Raw genomic sequence first — 15,720 nt, 5'->3', positions numbered from 1 at the left:
ATTCTGTGAACATTCATAGGTTACCAAAAAAATGTATGATATGTTATGAACGTTCCATGAACATCCATAAGATATCAAAAATGTACGATGTTATAAAAGTCCAGGTTGGTATAATTTAGAGGTTAACGAGATGTCCTAAAGGCATAAATCGGATGTCCATTAGATATCCTGTCAATGTCCTGTCTGGTGAACATGAAATGTGCCTTTTTTAAGTTACTGCAAATCCGTTTGTAACCACGTCTGTAGTTTTTTTCTGTTCGATGTTTTTGGCTTCTGCACACTGAAACCATTTTCATTAACACTGAAGTTACGTGATTCGACGACGGGGTCGTCCAGTGATGCCAGCTGCTCAAAATCTTTTCCCCTAAGCCTATTTTAAAACCCCCTAAATTCAAACCTAGATACCCCAAATGATTTTTTTTAGTAAATGAAAAATCTTATTAAATATTCAAAATTGCTTTATCATTCAACAGTTAACAAGTTTATAGATTAAGGGCTAGTTCATGTTGGAACGAACATCGCATAAAAAGTGCGATTTAAAATGGCGTCGTGTTTATCGTAAAAAAGTTGAAAAAATTGAACTTTCTTGCGATTTCCGCAAAATTTTATACGTCAACATACAATGGGGTTATATTGCTATTTTATTTGACTGTCGTTTTTTAAACCCATACATCGAAATTGAATCCGAAATAAACGAAAGTGTCAGGTTGTTCAAATTATATCAACTTTACCGTATACATAAAGCTTCGTTGAGAAAACCCCGTCGTTATGGCGTGAGAAATATTCTCAAAAACAGAAGAAAATATGGAGAATATCACAACCTTGTGACTGAAATGAGAATTAGTGATCCAGAGAAATATTTCAACTATTTATGGCTGACTCTCCCATTATTCAATGAATTATTGAATTTGGTTGGCCCTTCATTAAAGAAAACTCTTTTTGCAAATGAACCCCTCGCTCCTGCACTTGAGTTGGCAGTAACGTTGAGATGAGTGGTTTGAAGACACACTACTATTAAACAAAACTTGAGAAAATTGTTAGTTTTATTTCTGATATGATGGGGTCTGGTCTTAAAAGTCTTAATTCGTATGAGTCGTATGCATCGACATAACCATGTCGGTGGTCGTTTGTCATTATTCAGGTTCATGTAATTAAATTTAAAATTCAACAATAAAATCCCTAGATATGATCCGCTTCAACATGAACAGGGTATTTTGACCATTGGGTCAAATTTGCGGAACCGCAAACATATTATCGCAATCGTTCTAATATAAACTCGCCTTAACTCACCTTCATATTCTTATTATAACGAGGTTTTGAATAAAAAGGTTATTGAACAATGTTACATAAGATTTTTAAAACATGGTAACTTTTTTGTTGCCTTTATGTGAGTGCGTCAGTACACAACATCAACTAATAAATAAAAAAATAAATACATCAAATGAACACACATATATGAGCATGAATACTTATGCTATATTAATTCCCAATTCATTAATAATTTCGAAAAACTCATTAGCTTCCTGTTCTTCATTTGTGTCGATATCAGTTATTCATTTTCTCCCTAAAAAAAATTTACCACCCAAAAAATCCCATTTTTCAAATTATATCCCCTAAATTTAGGGGGGAAACCTCCCATGTTGGCATCACTGGCTCTGTCTTCAGTTTGCTCAGTTCCAAGAGGATATATACCACCAAACACCACTTAAGCAAAATATTTTTATTATCAAAATAATATGAATAACTTTGAACTACATAGTTGAATAAACTAAAAATCTACCTTTATTACCTTTATTTCAAGTCATAATCTACTGGTAAAATGGAAGTCACGACTTTGAAAAATTCTATAGCCACAATGAATCACATGAGTGCCGAAAAATTGGCGTCAATAAAGGAACTAAACAAAATTTGTACCACCGCATCAAACTACAGAATGAAGTTAAACCGCAGTAACATTAACTGTCTCGATTCTCGTTATCGGTTCCATGACCTTAACGCTCAAATTCTTGTCTGTATCTGAATTCAATTTCAATTCCTGGATCATCTCAATCACATTATTGATAGCATCCGATCCTTCCACAGCAATATTTTGTTTCTTGGAGTAATGCAAGAAGCAGTAACCCTGGTTACCTTTCCAGGATATATTGCAAGGTTTGATCCCCTTTTCCCTGAGAGCGTTTTTCAATTCACTCACTCTAACGTTCCTCTGTATATTACTGACCCTGAGAGAGTAATCTATATGTTTATACTTCTTTCTCCTTCTAAAGATCTTTGGAGACGGAACGCTTTCGACATACGCGGTGGAGTCTCTGTGAGAGGTGCCGTCTTCATTTTGAACTGGTGACGAGCCAGCAGAATTTTTTATTTTCAGTTTCGGCTTACTTCTAATGTATCTAGTTGGTCTGAGAAGCTGATTCCTCATCCGTTTTTCTGCCTTTGTTTCCTTTCTCAATGTCGTGTCTTTACCTTCACTGAAAATCAAAATAAACATATTACAATTTGGTGATTCACAGTTTTGTTACATCAATGTTAGCTGTACCTTTCGTATTTTCGTCTTAATTTTTTTAAAAGGCTCTTGTTTCTCAATCGTCTCTGGGTCAACTCGCCCCAAACGATCCCTTCAGGTTTTGGCAAGCCGCGTTCCACCTTGATTGTACGAGTAGGCGTTAAAATATAGTCGACGGGTACATCGTATTTCTTGAAGATACCATGCGGCATATCGAATACCTAAAAAGATTCGCAAAAGGTAGTCAAAGTTATGGGAGCAGATGTCAAAGGCGGATTAAATGTGGAGAGCTCCCTAGGTAAGCACCTCACAGGCGCCCCTTTAGCACACAAATTTTAATGACCACTGACTCCGAAAGATAGCGTGCACCTCTTCGTAGCCACTCTCCCCTTCGTAGCCTCGCGCCCCTAGGCAGGTGGCTAGTTAGCCTGGCGGATTAAATGTGGAGAGCGCCCTAGGCAAGCACCTCACAGGCGCCCCTCTAGCACACAAATTTTAATGACTACTGACTTCGAACGATAGCACGCGCCCCTTCGTAGCCTCACGCCCCTTTGTAGCCTCGCTCTCCTAGGCACGTACCTAGTTTGCCTGTCGGATTAAACGTGGAGAGGTCCCTAGGCATGCACCTCAGAGGCGCCCCTCTAGCACACAATTTTTAACGACTACTGACTTCGAACGATAGTATGAATAATAACAGAAGAGGTAAGGTCGATATCTGATAAAACAATTGATTTTGTTGAAATTTTTTCGAATGTGGAAGGTGGAGTTGAAGACTGAAAATAATTAAAATTATCAGGTTGTTCCAGAAGTTTTATCCGTTTTTATGAGTTCACTTTAAACTGTAATATATCAGTGAATACCTATTAAATTTAATCTAAATGAGCGACATTGGAATAAGTGCACTTTTGCCAACGTAACGCAAGTCGATTATTTCCCGAACAGTTCATAATTTTTATGATGTATTGACTGATATAAAGTCATTATGTTAACAACACTCCAAATTTGCAAAGCATGACTTGGGAAGTACCACGACTAAAGCGTGGGTTTAATAAAAGTTACAAAGTAAATATGTATCATATGAATGAGTCAAAGCTAATAAAACTGATAACAAATTTATAACGCATCACAAGATAGGCATATCCTTTTCAAACAGAACAAAAATTGTATGCTTATAGAGTAATGTAACAAAACTAAATCCAATAAACGAACAATAAGTATAATATAGTTTATATTACTACAGCTGCCATTACCTGATTTTGAATTTTTATTTTATTTGATCACGGAAATTCTTAGAATTATATGCCATTTTGGATAAATTTTTCCTAATTGGAATATCTCCTCCATTTTTCAAATCTCGAAAAAATTCAAGGAATTATACTCAAACGCAAAGTATCAATTTTATTTTTATTCGAGTTTTTATATGTAGGTATATGGATTTTCAAATTGGACACATTCAAAAAGAAACATCACAGTTGTACCATTGTTGGCAACATTCCTTATTTCTTGATAAACAGAAAATTCTTCATTCTGTGCCATACTTCATATGTCACATTTTAGTATCTTTATTGAAGGTTAATTAGTACATGTGCTTTGTACCTGTTGATCACTTAAAAATTATTTCAACATATTTTGCATTACTTTATGAAGATTTTGTGTATAGTGTTTTCATTTCTACAGATTTTAATCTTAAGGCTACACCTTCATTTACTTTGACTGTTTTATTTTATAATTTTGACATGGCCAGCATCATTAACAGTAAGTGTTGTCCTTGTTTTAAAATTTCCAATTGTATTTTTCAAATTATTATAGCTTCTTAATTGTTTATAAAAGTTTACAAAACACAACTCCTATTAGGATTTTCTAGATAGATGAAGTAAAACATGACATTTAAAAAAATAAATGAAATGTGCTTGAACTGGTGAAAAATTTCAGTTATTGAATGTTTCATAATATTTCTGCCACATTGAAAATGGAGAAAATGGCTCTTATGCCACCATAATTGTTTAAAAAAAGTATACAGAGTTCCATTCAAAATTTTTGCTAAACCATAAGGAATTTTCAACTGTTCATCAACTCAAATGGCATACTCATGTTGAAAATTTTAAAATTATTTTTTCACAAACGACCTGTACAATGATTTCTTTTGTCACCAGGTATAGCAACTATTATGCTAAACATACCTGAGAGTCATGAACGATGGTAACAATCTTAGTTTTATCGTCAACTGCTTCCAAATCCTTGAGCATGGCATATTCCAAATCAACGAAACCTTGCCCCTCCCCAATTCTCAATCCGTCCTCAGAAACAGCAACGCTTCCCATCACTATCAAATCAATATGAATTTTTTCTTTAAAGTCGACCCTCCTCCCAAAACATTCCATTCCTCTTCGTGAGACAATAGACTTGATGTCTTGCTCAAAAACTAATTCTATTTTCTTTGTCATACCATAATCAAACCCAGGACAAGGTACATACAAATCTTTCTCATGGCTCAATGTCTTTATCCTTACGAGTTCCACAACTTTCTCTGGAGTCACCGCTATCGATTTGGCAGAGCGAAAAACGTCCAATTCAAGTATTCTTGCTGCAGCCTGATCTGCATCGGCAAAATTAGGAATTCTGCCATAGTGTGGAGGGAACACTCCCAATTTATTTTCAGAGAAATGGTTCCATACACGTTTTCTTATTGAAGCTTTGGTTATTACTACAAAAAAAATGTAGGGGTAAGTCGTAAGAATTCATGCTTCATATCCGTTACCACTAAATATTGATACCATATTGGTATTGTTAGTAAGAATATTTATACAATGATATCCAAATTAATTGTTCCACTGTTGGTGAGTTTGTTATTGAAGGTACAAGTTTTGAAAAAAAAATTACATTTTCTAAGCGGAACCCTTGTATATTACATTTTCTTCAGGAACAGTATCAATTTACAAATAAAGTTACTGATAACTTCAATCTTGGGAAACAAATTAATTTCTTATGTTACACTAAAATAATTAAACAAACTTAATTTTACACTTCAACTGAATGATGCAAATTGAATTTACAATTTTCTATGAGTAGACTTTCTAATATACCACCCTGTTCAATACATTTTGTTGCACGTTTTTTAACTGCTCAAACTGTCTTTAATTATGGTCTGCAACTTATGTAGCCTCGTTTGTATTAATTTATTTTTGTCTTGTTTCAATTCACGTTCATTACTTCTGAATTTTTGATAGTCTCAAAAAATATAGTTCGTGTGATTGAATGAGAAGGATATTTCAGATTAGTATTCCTTTGCTTTTTAACAGCATTTTCTGCACATTAAATAACATTCTAACGTTCCACGCTTTTCTTCGTGACAAAAAACCATTTATTCTTCAAATTCATAACTAACACAATTATTGCCTTAGGTTGTTTTGCACTTAGAGTAATCTCTATAGATCTAAACATTTTAACTATTCCCATTCAAAAATGCCTGTTTTGTTATTACAGATCCTTGTATTAGATATGGAATGGCTTTTTGGAAAAAAATGATTTCAAATGATTTTTGTATTTCAAAAAATGGGTGAAACAAACAGCTTCCAAGGATACTTACAAGCTACTCTTCGAAGTCTACAGTAGCCGCCTTATTTATTTTAGAAACTACGTGTTTAACACAGAAGAGAAGTAGTATTAATATCTTGTAACTCTCATTTCCTCATATAACATTTGTAGTTGCAATATTGAGGTTTCTCTTGATGCAAGAATAGTGTTGAAGGGTTTAATCACCTCTCTATTGGAATAAAAGAAATCAGATGAAGGAATTCTGTTTGATAGTAAATTGGTATTTGCTGTGACATCGGCTTGTAAAGGGCTCAATTTTTATATCACATACCTGTACATTTTTCACTAATTTTTGTGCTTGCTACTTGTTTGAACCAAACTGGAATATACCACTTTGATTTGGTATCCTCTCTAGTGTCTATATTGAAACTTTGGAGAAAATTTGATTGCGTTGTTCAGAATTGAACCAGCCAGAGGATGTAACTACTCAGCTTTTTTACAAAGGTTCAGGTTACCCCTTTAGAAATGTGTAAATTAACGTTAAGCATAATTACATTATACATAATTATTGATGGAATAGTCGATGCACCTATACTACTGAATTAAATTAATTTCAAAGTCACTAATCACTATTTACATTCTGTTCTGGAACAAATCTTGATAGTATTTCTCCAACAGTATCGATGTGTTCGAACTTCAACAAAAATATTGTTATCATTGCCATATCCACGATTCACTCATAAAAACAGTTAAGCAGAGTATTGACATCATCTCCTTAATTTGAACTTGAATTTTGTTAAGATATGGATTAACATGTTATTTGTGTTAAATATGTAACTATTCTAATGTATATTGACCTGTAAATGGATTGGTCTTCAAATTACCTACTACTCATTTTGGCTCTCTGAATTTCACATCTTCATTCTTATTTATATTGTAATGGTCAATATACAGACATGCTTTTTAATTTTTTTCCCTTGAAGACTTTGAATGTCTAAAAATTATTATAAAACTTGGTCTATAAGAAGTATTTTTGATTTGGCTTTCGACTTGCAACGTATGGTCTCGGACTGGTGCATGAATCATACAATTATAACTCACCTTTTGGAACAGGTTTGGCAGGTTCTGTAACCTGGGCTTGAGGAGTTTCTTCAACTTGAAGTTGGGCAGGATTTACAACTTGGGGTTCACTCATTTTGAAAATGACTACTATCAGAATGCCAACAACCAACACTTTCCAAGATAAAACACTCCCACTTATCTCAATCAAATTCTTGTCAATGTTTTTGCATTCCTTTTTTTACTTGACGTTTCATTAGGGTTTTTATAGGCAGAAGAAAATGGAGATTCAGATAAGATAAAAGGGAAGCAAAAAGCTGTACCGACTTTTTGAAATCATTTTTAAATCGCAATGAACGTTTACCCCTTTGAAAAGTTCCTTGAAAATATTAGGAATCAATTTTTCTCAACAAAGTACATGTAATTCAAAAACAAAATAAAAAATTTTTTGGGTGACGAAGGTTAGAAGTCTTAGGACCAAAGGACGACGTTTCACAGTTAAGGGCGGAAACATAGGAGGTTGAAGTTAATATTTTTCTTTTCCTAGGAAAAAATCGCATTTGAAAGCTGCACCACAAAACACAATGACATAAAATGTGTTCGTTTGTCATGTCAGCGAATAGTGAAACAAGGATGGGAGATTTATCTAAGGGGATATACGTCACGATGTTTTACGTGTTGCATACTTGAGGCATACTCTGGCTTATCTTACTGGACTGTTCTGTTAAAAACCAGTCGAACGTGGTGCTGTATTGATCCATAATTCAGTCGAAACTTATGATTGTGATACTAATAAAACAACCTTTCGTTGATTATAGTAAATCCTTGGACAATGGTTATAAGGTTATAGTATCTTCCCTACAAAGACGCCATCTATGGAATCGACAGAGAACTCAATCCTCGAATATCAGATAAACCTGTCTCTCAAAGACTTATAATTTGCAAAGCCAACATCGACTGCCATCTAGATGCATTGCAGTAAAAGACAAACGACGGATCTCGTCGATGTAGAAGCAAAGAATATAAACTTTGTATATAGACTAACCTAGTAGCATCGTCCAAAGTTGTCTATATCTATAGACAATGCTAGTAGGATAATGTACGTGTATTTACTATTTGACACAAAGTCGAGAGCCATCTAGTCAAAAAACGATATACCTATTGAGTTTAATGACCGTAGAGATACGACCCCTAGGCACTACATTCAAAATTACACAGATGAAGCAGAGCTGGACTCCGATAATTTAATGCGAATTGTATTAGAGTGTGTTTTGAATCATAAATTATTAAGTTTTCAACATATTGAGAGACTTATTGCTAGCAAATGTATGTCAATTATAAGGATATAACTGACAAAATGGAAGTTATGAAGCTTCGGATATGAAGAATGAAAAAGTATAATTTTTTGTTTGCGGAAAATGCCTGAATTAATTAGTCTATATACAAAGACATAAACTTTGTATGGATAGTCTATATTACAATGATACAAAGCCTATAGAAGCTCATCAACTGTGATATAGACTATCTTTATAGGAAGTCATAGCATTGATTAGACAATGTCATAAGTACGATTTTAGTGTATCTCGAAATTTATAGTACCCCTTGACTATCAGCAAGCGATGGCAGTACGATATTGGTATTTAATGTGGTTAGTTTTGGCGTACATCTCTACTTCGATACGATTCGGCCAATGAGTTATCATCAACTTCTGCCACCCAATTGTGGAAAGTCGTCTTGATTTCGTTCAGGTTAGAGCCTGACTCCCTTACCCTTTCAACTGATGTGCCACCCAATTCCATTGGTAACCACATTAAATACCGACATTGTACTACCATTGCTCTCTGGTGGTGAGGGTCGGTACTAGAAATGTCAGGATGCACTGAAATCGTACTTATGAGCTGCTATGATTTTTTATATTCGTTAGTGGAAACTACGCTTTTCAACTAACCGCCTTGGGATGACCAATTCATGTTTGATATTCGAGAATTGAGTTCTCTGTCGATCTCATCTTCGTAAGGAAAGACGTCACTGTCCTTATTTACCCAGGCTGATGGATCAAAAATGTGTTGTGTTTGGGTTCTAGTTTTCAATGTTAACATAACCTTAAGAGTCACATTTTATTACCATTTTATTATCTCTAACCTATATATCAATGGAAATATTTTATATTTTCCTAAATATCATAAAAGGATGGGACGAGGAGCAATTAGTTCATGAATGTAAGGTTTTCATCAAATCGGGACAAACAATTTTACCCATTTCCAATGATTTAGGAGTATATCTCACCCATCAAATGGAAAATAGATTCAATCTTCGTGTTGAAATTTTTATAATAGAAATTATTCCAGTAAATGTATGATGGTACAGAAAATGTTTAAATAATGAATAAAATACCCCTCAATATAATACTTCTAAGTAAACTTAGTAGAAAAAACAATGGTATTCATTCAGATTAACCGTCTCTTGTCTTGACCCATTCTTCGTCTAAGATTCATCGAATAGCTTGAGACATATGCAGAGGAGTCAACATCAATTCGAAAGCTGCATCTTTCAGATTAGCACCTCTCAAATTGGCTTCATGCAGGTCACTTCCAGACAAATCGCAGTTCTGAAAAATGAATCAAAAATAAATATCCGAAAGAGTTTACAACAAAGCACAACATTTTTCGTAAAACGAGCAATTAGACCTATGTGAAAGTAGCAACAATTAGTTAAGAGGTACATTTCTTGTATCGTTTTTTCTGACAAACAAAATTCAATATTTTATACAAATTCCTCCTATACAAATCTCACCACTGATCATTCGTCATACTGATTACTTTTCTCGCAAAAATTGTAATGATTCGAATGTCATGTTAAATGTGTTGTTATACCTCCAAGTCTGCTCCTGCTAAAATGGCGGCTCTCAAATCACAATTTTTCAGATTGGCATTCTTTAAAGTGGCAACCCTCAAATTAACACAGCCCATATCACTTCCCTCTAAAATGGCCCCTTTCAAGTTGACGCCCTCCATATTAGCCCCTCCCCCTGCGGGATCTTTGAAATTGCAGTTCTTCATAGAAACACCTTCCATATTAGCACACAAACTTTTAACACCTAAAACAAAGATGTTTGAAAGGTTAATAGGTAGATACGGAAATCACAATTGAGTTATAAGTTTTGATATATAATAAATAAACCATTTCAAACAATAAATCATCAGTATGGGAACACTTCAGGGTGGGGAACACTTGGGCCCGGATGTTATACAGATAGCTATAGCTGCCCCTCTGGTATTTTTAGTGGTATTTTTGTAAACACAAGTTCTAACCTAACATAATAATGTAGAATGTGCAAACTCAAACACAATACAGTTTAATAAACAAGGCACCTAACTATGTAATAATAATTATAATAATATGATTGAGACAACTCCTTTTGATTCTTACCTAATAACTGGGCATTATCTAACATGGCATGTGATAAATCTGCCCTTTCCAAACAACAAAAGCTCAAATTGGAACCAATCAATTTACACCCCTGCAGATTGGCATACTTGAAATTAATGAATCGTAAATCCAATCTGCTCAGATCGGCTCCAGACAAATTCACCCCCTGAAACCTGAGTTCAGCTGTATAGGGACTTTTAATAAGTGCATCTACCACATCCCGGCGTGTCAGAGGTAAAGAATCACGAGGTTGTTTCTCCTGAGCTATTATTTGTTCAAGCATTGGAATAATTGAATCAATTCCGAAAAAACGAGCTTCTTCTAGGATACCTTCTGGATTTACATTTTTATCATAGACTAACTGACCGCATCTAAGATAATTGAGAATAGGTTCAAAATAAGTGGGAGATCTGTCGATCAAGTATGCCCCATTATTGTCTACACTGCTTGGAGTAAAGAGATATCCTTCTCCATCCTCGGAGAACATTCTAGCAAGCATACTTGACGGTTCACTGTTTATTAATGTCCTTTTGGAGGTTGTAAAACATTTTCCTCCAACATTTAAGGACACCCACTCGGAATTATTATGAACTCCACTGGATTCTGTAGGCTTCTGAAAGTTTTCTTCTTCAGAAATGTAAAGCTGGTCTTTGTTCCGAATATACTTTATGTCTCTTATTTCTGTGCCATCTCCAAGAAACACTCTTCTAGCTGTGACATTGAATTTACAGGAAACAATTTTCAGTAAATCTTCCAAGGTTTCTGGCAGGTCAAATACCTGTAAATTTCATTATGAAATTATTCACAAAGTAAAATGAATTTTTGTGTACCGCTCTGTTTGCATCTGTTCCGTTGGTGAAGACTGTCACATATTTGGAACTCATTTTTAATTTTAAAAAAGTTTTTAAATTTCACTTAAAGTTCAGGTAAAGATAGGCAACAAAACGAATACAAATATATTCTGACATGGAACACTAAAAATCAGAATCTTAGATTTTTCAGACACGGAAATGTAAAATGTTTACCCCTTAGACAAGGAAAGATATATGGACTCGTAACAACCAACAGCATGCTGAGGCAAATCTGCACCAAACGCTAAACGCCAGTGGCGTATCTATGAGAAGGGTTCAAGACATAATCCTTCCATAATCTATATATCAAAGCAGTATGGACTGAATTATTTTATCGCCTTATCATATGGAGTCTTGAGTAAAAGTAATAAATAAATAAAAGACTTCCGGTGTATTGTTATAGGTATTTCACCTATAAACGATGAGATTGGAACCTTTGGTGTAAAAGTTGAAACTACTTCTAGATATTAATTACCCTAACACCAAAACTGATATATTTGCACTTGACGCGCGTTGCGCTAACTAGCATCTTCAGAAGAAAATTAATACTGTTAGCGAAACGTGCGTCAAGTGAAAACATCAGTTTTGGTGTTAGGGTCTAGAAAAAGTGTTTGTATTTCACTTGACACATTAATTGAATTTTAAGACTTATATTTATTGCACTTTCAGATTAATTCACACTTAATACCAATTATTATGAATAACCTGAGGTATATTGAAGTTTCAACTTTGAATATTTCTATAAAAAAAATTGTAACTTCATAAAGCATTATAAATTAATTCAAAATATTAACAATCAAACTCGTAATAAGTAAACATATTTATTATATTGTTATATACATACATACATCCAAAATTGTACAATATAGCCCTACTGCCCTTTAAATAAAATCATTTTAGTGAAATAGTTTCGAATAGCATCTTTTGCTTCACTCTGCTTTTTCATTATGAAGTGTATCCTTATATTCAAATATTTTTCAATAATTGATTTTATTAAAAAGTAGACATGATTGACTTCATTGTCTAAGATGTGGTTATTCAGACATTGAAACATATCAACCGAAAGACATTGTCTCAATATAGTATTGGTTAATTTTTTAACATTATTTCCTTTTGGCAAATCTTCGTGGTTGTGTCTTATAAGTTTTTCACTAATCTGGCAAATTTTAACATCAGATGAGGGATATATTAATCCGCCTTCAGTTTTTTGGGAAATAAGGGAATTAAGAAAATTCGCTTTGTTACCTATTAAGCCAGTAACACATGATTCACATTTCATTTTCATCGACAAATGTTTAGTAACAAAACCAGCTATATAGGTTACAATTTCTTCTGAGCAATGAGATAAAACATTGATGTTCATGATATAACTATGTTCAGAAAAAATTGTTTCTAGTGATTGAGCTTCTTTTTCGGTTTCTAATAAATTGTCTTCCGTTATAATTGGTATTGAACTATTTATTTGCTCTTCAGGAGTTTTATTGGTTGTACTTGAAACCGATAGAATAGAAATTTGTTCTAAAGGTATACAATTACCTATGCCCCCACTTCTCACTTCCGTTCTTATAAGGAGACGTTTATATGCAGCCATAAATTGACGGGCGGTTGGATTATTGTTCCAACCTCCTCTAGAACGAATTGAAGAAAAAAAGAGTTCTATATGGTCTTGACTCATTTTATAGAGAGGAAAATAAATCAAAAGTTCTTTATGCCATACTATGTCATCAAACAGATCCACTGCACTTTTGAGATCTAAAATAAAGCCAGTTTTTCTAGGTGAATTTATTATTTTTTCATTATTGGGAAATTTCAAAGCACAAATATATTCATTGAATTTCGCAACAAAAGCCAAAACTTCAACGATTTTGCTTGGGCACAAAGCTTTTTTACAGCAAGATGCTTGCACAGTTCTCGAGTTTAAAATATCAAAAGCGGTGTTGATATATTTAATAAAACGTACTGTGCCTTCACAATCTTCAAAATCTTTTAATTTTGCGGGGTGTATCTCTTTGCAGTTGAGCACTTGTTGATGGATAAGGTTCTGGTGTTTGGGGTCTAATTCGTTTCCTGTTTTTCTGGAAAATAAAAATTTGTTTAGTACACAACTCTCTTTATGGTAAGGTACTCTTAAATACTTTCAATCTGCTGAACAAAAAATGCATATTTTTTAATCTCTATTTAGCTGAAAGACATTGTCGACTGGCCTCTAAATAGAGAGTATCAATAAGGTTTGAAATATTAAGGTTATCAAATTGTTTTTGCAGTATACCTGTATTGACTGAAGACTTGTAGGTCGTTCTGGGAAAATAGTGGGTACAGCTTCATTCAACAATTTCGTTTTTTCCTCAGTTCTATAAAAATAACAGGTTTCAAAATGTTTTAAGCAAATACGATCGTTTTTTGATGGGGACCAGTTTGAAATCTTCATATTAGCTACCCAAATGGCCCGTCTATCTTCATTTCTAGGAAATCTGAAAAATGAAATAGTATTTAATAATAATCTATAAAATTTTCTTGTAATATGAGTAATGTATTGCACAGATCATTTTCAATGAAATAGAAAAGAAATATTTAATTTGTCTAGGGTCCACAATGTAGTCATTCATTTTTTTCAATCAAAAATGTATTTTCAAGATATTCCAAATTTTCACTCGATCTGACCCTGCTATAAATGCACGCCTATGCAAAAAAATGGAACTTTCAAGGTGAATCTGAAGTCTATCATAAAATTATGAATGAAAATTCACAAAGTAAGCACTGAAATCTTCTTTAACCGTAGATTATCCACCACTGAGTTACATACTTGAAAATCTAGACATTTGCATACATAGTTTTCACATAATATCCATGTTTGGCCTACTGTTCCTAAATGTACTGATGTTTTCTCACCTGTGAAGTGATATACCGGTTTCCTTTTTCTCGCTATTACTACTACAACAGTAAGATGAGCACTTCACCATGTTTATACAGTACTCACCCACAAAATAGTTCAAAATACACTCAATAATTGCACAAAATCGAACAAGCACCAAGATCAATGTTTAGCACCAACAATATGGCGGCCACTCGGAAATCGGTCACAAACTCGATTCGTACGCAGAGGTTGGCGTTATGTATCCCCTCTTTTACCTAATCTAAGGTTTACCCGAGCCCCTCCCTCCTCTTCTGCAGCTCGGGTCACAAGCACAGAGTCATAAGCATAGATATCTGAAAGTTCAGTGATGAAGGCCACTTGAATACTAAATCAAGTTCAGTTGGAAAGGCACATAATAGGTTTGTTCTAGCAAGAAATTTCGGATGGTTTGAAGCTGGTGTTATGGACTGGCCAACTGCGCATGTATGCCGTGAGACTGGTTGAAAATAGTTTGGGATTCATGTCCTGCTAGAACGCTTATTTGTGTTGATAAATGTCAATTGTCAAATTGTCATTTAAACTGACTTATTAGTTGGAAATTTGAATTTATATTTTGTGCAGCGAAAAGTGAAGGTGAAAACCGATAAAAATGAACATATTGAATTGGCTTGAATAGTCATCGGGTTGGTCAAAATGGAAAAATTCAAAATAGAAGAAATGTTAAAATTGGAAAAAGAAAAGTTATAAATAAGAAAGAAGAGAAATGAATTATTAGAAATAAGAAATAATTTGCTCAGACAAATGAGCAAAAATAAGAATTATTATTATTATAAATATTCTGAATTCAATGTTAGTATGAGGGATTTAGTTTGATATCTTATGTCATACATAGGGTTCCTGTTATGTGATTTTATATAGAAAGAAGTTATTAGTTTATGTGTTAGGACGAGTACTTTACGACCTGATTAACAGCCCGTTAAAATAATCAGTGCTGGGGCTGTGCTGTCTCTCTAGCAAATGACAGGATGTGGTGTCATTCTCAGCACCGATTACTTTAATTGACTCTTAATCCGATCGTAAAGTACCCACCCTTAAGCAAATTATATTTTTATACTGTTTTAAAAATCATTCTTATTTTACCTGAATGGATGTTTATTTAACTTATGCCAAACAATGAAATGAACATCAACAAACAGAAATATTATAATTTTATTGCTATCTTAAAACTTGTCAAGCTACAAAATTTCTGTGGTCTGCAGCATCTCTATTGATGTGATTATCTTCATCCTCTTCCTCATGGTGATGAAACAGCATTTCGACAAATTCCTCATCATTGGATGATTCAGAATTATTTCCCCAATTTGATTCAGAGCTTGATGACTCTGATGACATTTCGGCTAATCCTACCTGTAATAATGGAGTTGAATAGTTGATGCATAGTTGAAAATCACCAAATGCTTGCTTAATTTTCATTCAAAAACATAAAA

The 15,720-nt window shown here is 33.8% G+C and overlaps 3 protein-coding genes and 1 long non-coding RNA gene across 5 annotated transcripts; 1 reads left to right on the top strand and 3 right to left on the bottom strand.

The window, feature by feature from the left end:
- Nucleotides 1–1,705: 1,705 nt before the first annotated feature.
- On the bottom strand, nucleotides 1,706–7,278 carry lost (methenyltetrahydrofolate synthase domain-containing protein lost). The gene is made up of 4 exons (XM_023173228.2): nucleotides 7,142–7,278; nucleotides 4,687–5,210; nucleotides 2,540–2,727; nucleotides 1,706–2,471 (listed from the first exon to the last, which is right to left on the bottom strand). The coding sequence occupies exons 1-4, from the start codon at nucleotides 7,233–7,235 to the stop codon at nucleotides 1,940–1,942; spliced, it is 1,338 nt and encodes a 445-aa protein (XP_023028996.2). The 5' UTR covers nucleotides 7,236–7,278; the 3' UTR covers nucleotides 1,706–1,939.
- On the top strand, nucleotides 3,923–14,644 carry LOC111517170 (uncharacterized). The gene is made up of 4 exons (XR_002723792.2): nucleotides 3,923–4,261; nucleotides 4,660–5,229; nucleotides 5,990–11,547; nucleotides 14,519–14,644. It is a non-coding gene; the product is annotated as an uncharacterized lncRNA (long non-coding RNA).
- On the bottom strand, nucleotides 9,412–11,495 carry LOC141479849 (BTB/POZ domain-containing protein KCTD9). Its single transcript, XM_023173214.2, has 4 exons — nucleotides 11,359–11,495; nucleotides 10,529–11,306; nucleotides 9,973–10,196; nucleotides 9,412–9,707 (listed from the first exon to the last, which is right to left on the bottom strand). The coding sequence occupies exons 1-4, from the start codon at nucleotides 11,410–11,412 to the stop codon at nucleotides 9,591–9,593; spliced, it is 1,173 nt and encodes a 390-aa protein (XP_023028982.2). The 5' UTR covers nucleotides 11,413–11,495; the 3' UTR covers nucleotides 9,412–9,590.
- LOC141482398 (THAP domain-containing protein 2-like) lies at nucleotides 12,187–14,521 on the bottom strand. 2 transcript variants are annotated; one of them, XR_012465505.1, is made up of 3 exons: nucleotides 14,357–14,521; nucleotides 13,649–13,850; nucleotides 12,187–13,454 (listed from the first exon to the last, which is right to left on the bottom strand). XR_012465505.1 is itself a non-coding variant. In XM_074175553.1 (3 exons), exons 1-3 carry the CDS (start codon nucleotides 14,337–14,339, stop codon nucleotides 13,356–13,358), a joined length of 372 nt encoding a protein of 123 aa, XP_074031654.1. In that variant the 5' UTR covers nucleotides 14,340–14,521; the 3' UTR covers nucleotides 12,187–13,355. The 2 variants fall into 2 exon arrangements, 1 of the variants encoding a protein (XP_074031654.1); XM_074175553.1 differs by having other exon boundaries at nucleotides 14,269–14,521.
- Nucleotides 14,645–15,720: the final 1,076 nt, after the last annotated feature.

The sequence above is a fragment of the Leptinotarsa decemlineata genome, unplaced genomic scaffold (genome assembly GCF_025532065.1).
Source record: "Leptinotarsa decemlineata unplaced genomic scaffold, Ldec_3_MD MMD2_tig00001064_RagTag_RagTag, whole genome shotgun sequence".
Lineage (NCBI taxonomy): Eukaryota > Metazoa > Arthropoda > Insecta > Coleoptera > Chrysomelidae > Leptinotarsa > Leptinotarsa decemlineata.
Note: the sequence above shows the minus strand (reverse complement) of the source record. Positions and strands in the feature narration are given on the sequence as shown.

What these genes read in the sequence shown, in the direction of transcription:
- LOC141482398 (XM_074175553.1), bottom strand. Translation starts at nt 14,339, where the DNA reads ATGGTGAAGTGCTCATCTTACTGTTGTAGTAGTAATAGCGAGAAAAAG. An exon ending in ACCGGTATATCACTTCACAG is followed by an intron (nt 13,851 to 14,268) that starts GTGAGAAAACAT and finishes TTCATTTTTCAG; the next exon opens with ATTTCCTAGAAATGAAGATA. An exon ending in CAAGTCTTCAGTCAATACAG is followed by an intron (nt 13,455 to 13,648) that starts GTATACTGCAAA and finishes TTTATTTTCCAG; the next exon opens with AAAAACAGGAAACGAATTAG.
- LOC141479849 (XM_023173214.2), bottom strand. Translation starts at nt 11,412, where the DNA reads ATGAGTTCCAAATATGTGACAGTCTTCACCAACGGAACAGATGCAAAC. An exon ending in GAACAGATGCAAACAGAGCG is followed by an intron (nt 11,307 to 11,358) that starts GTACACAAAAAT and finishes TGAAATTTACAG; the next exon opens with GTATTTGACCTGCCAGAAAC. An exon ending in TAGCAGGAGCAGACTTGGAG is followed by an intron (nt 9,708 to 9,972) that starts GTATAACAACAC and finishes TTCATTTTTCAG; the next exon opens with AACTGCGATTTGTCTGGAAG.
- lost (XM_023173228.2), bottom strand. Translation starts at nt 7,235, where the DNA reads ATGAGTGAACCCCAAGTTGTAAATCCTGCCCAACTTCAAGTTGAAGAA. An exon ending in CCATCGTTCATGACTCTCAG is followed by an intron (nt 2,728 to 4,686) that starts GTATGTTTAGCA and finishes GAATCTTTTTAG; the next exon opens with GTATTCGATATGCCGCATGG. An exon ending in TTAAGACGAAAATACGAAAG is followed by an intron (nt 2,472 to 2,539) that starts GTACAGCTAACA and finishes TTTGATTTTCAG; the next exon opens with TGAAGGTAAAGACACGACAT.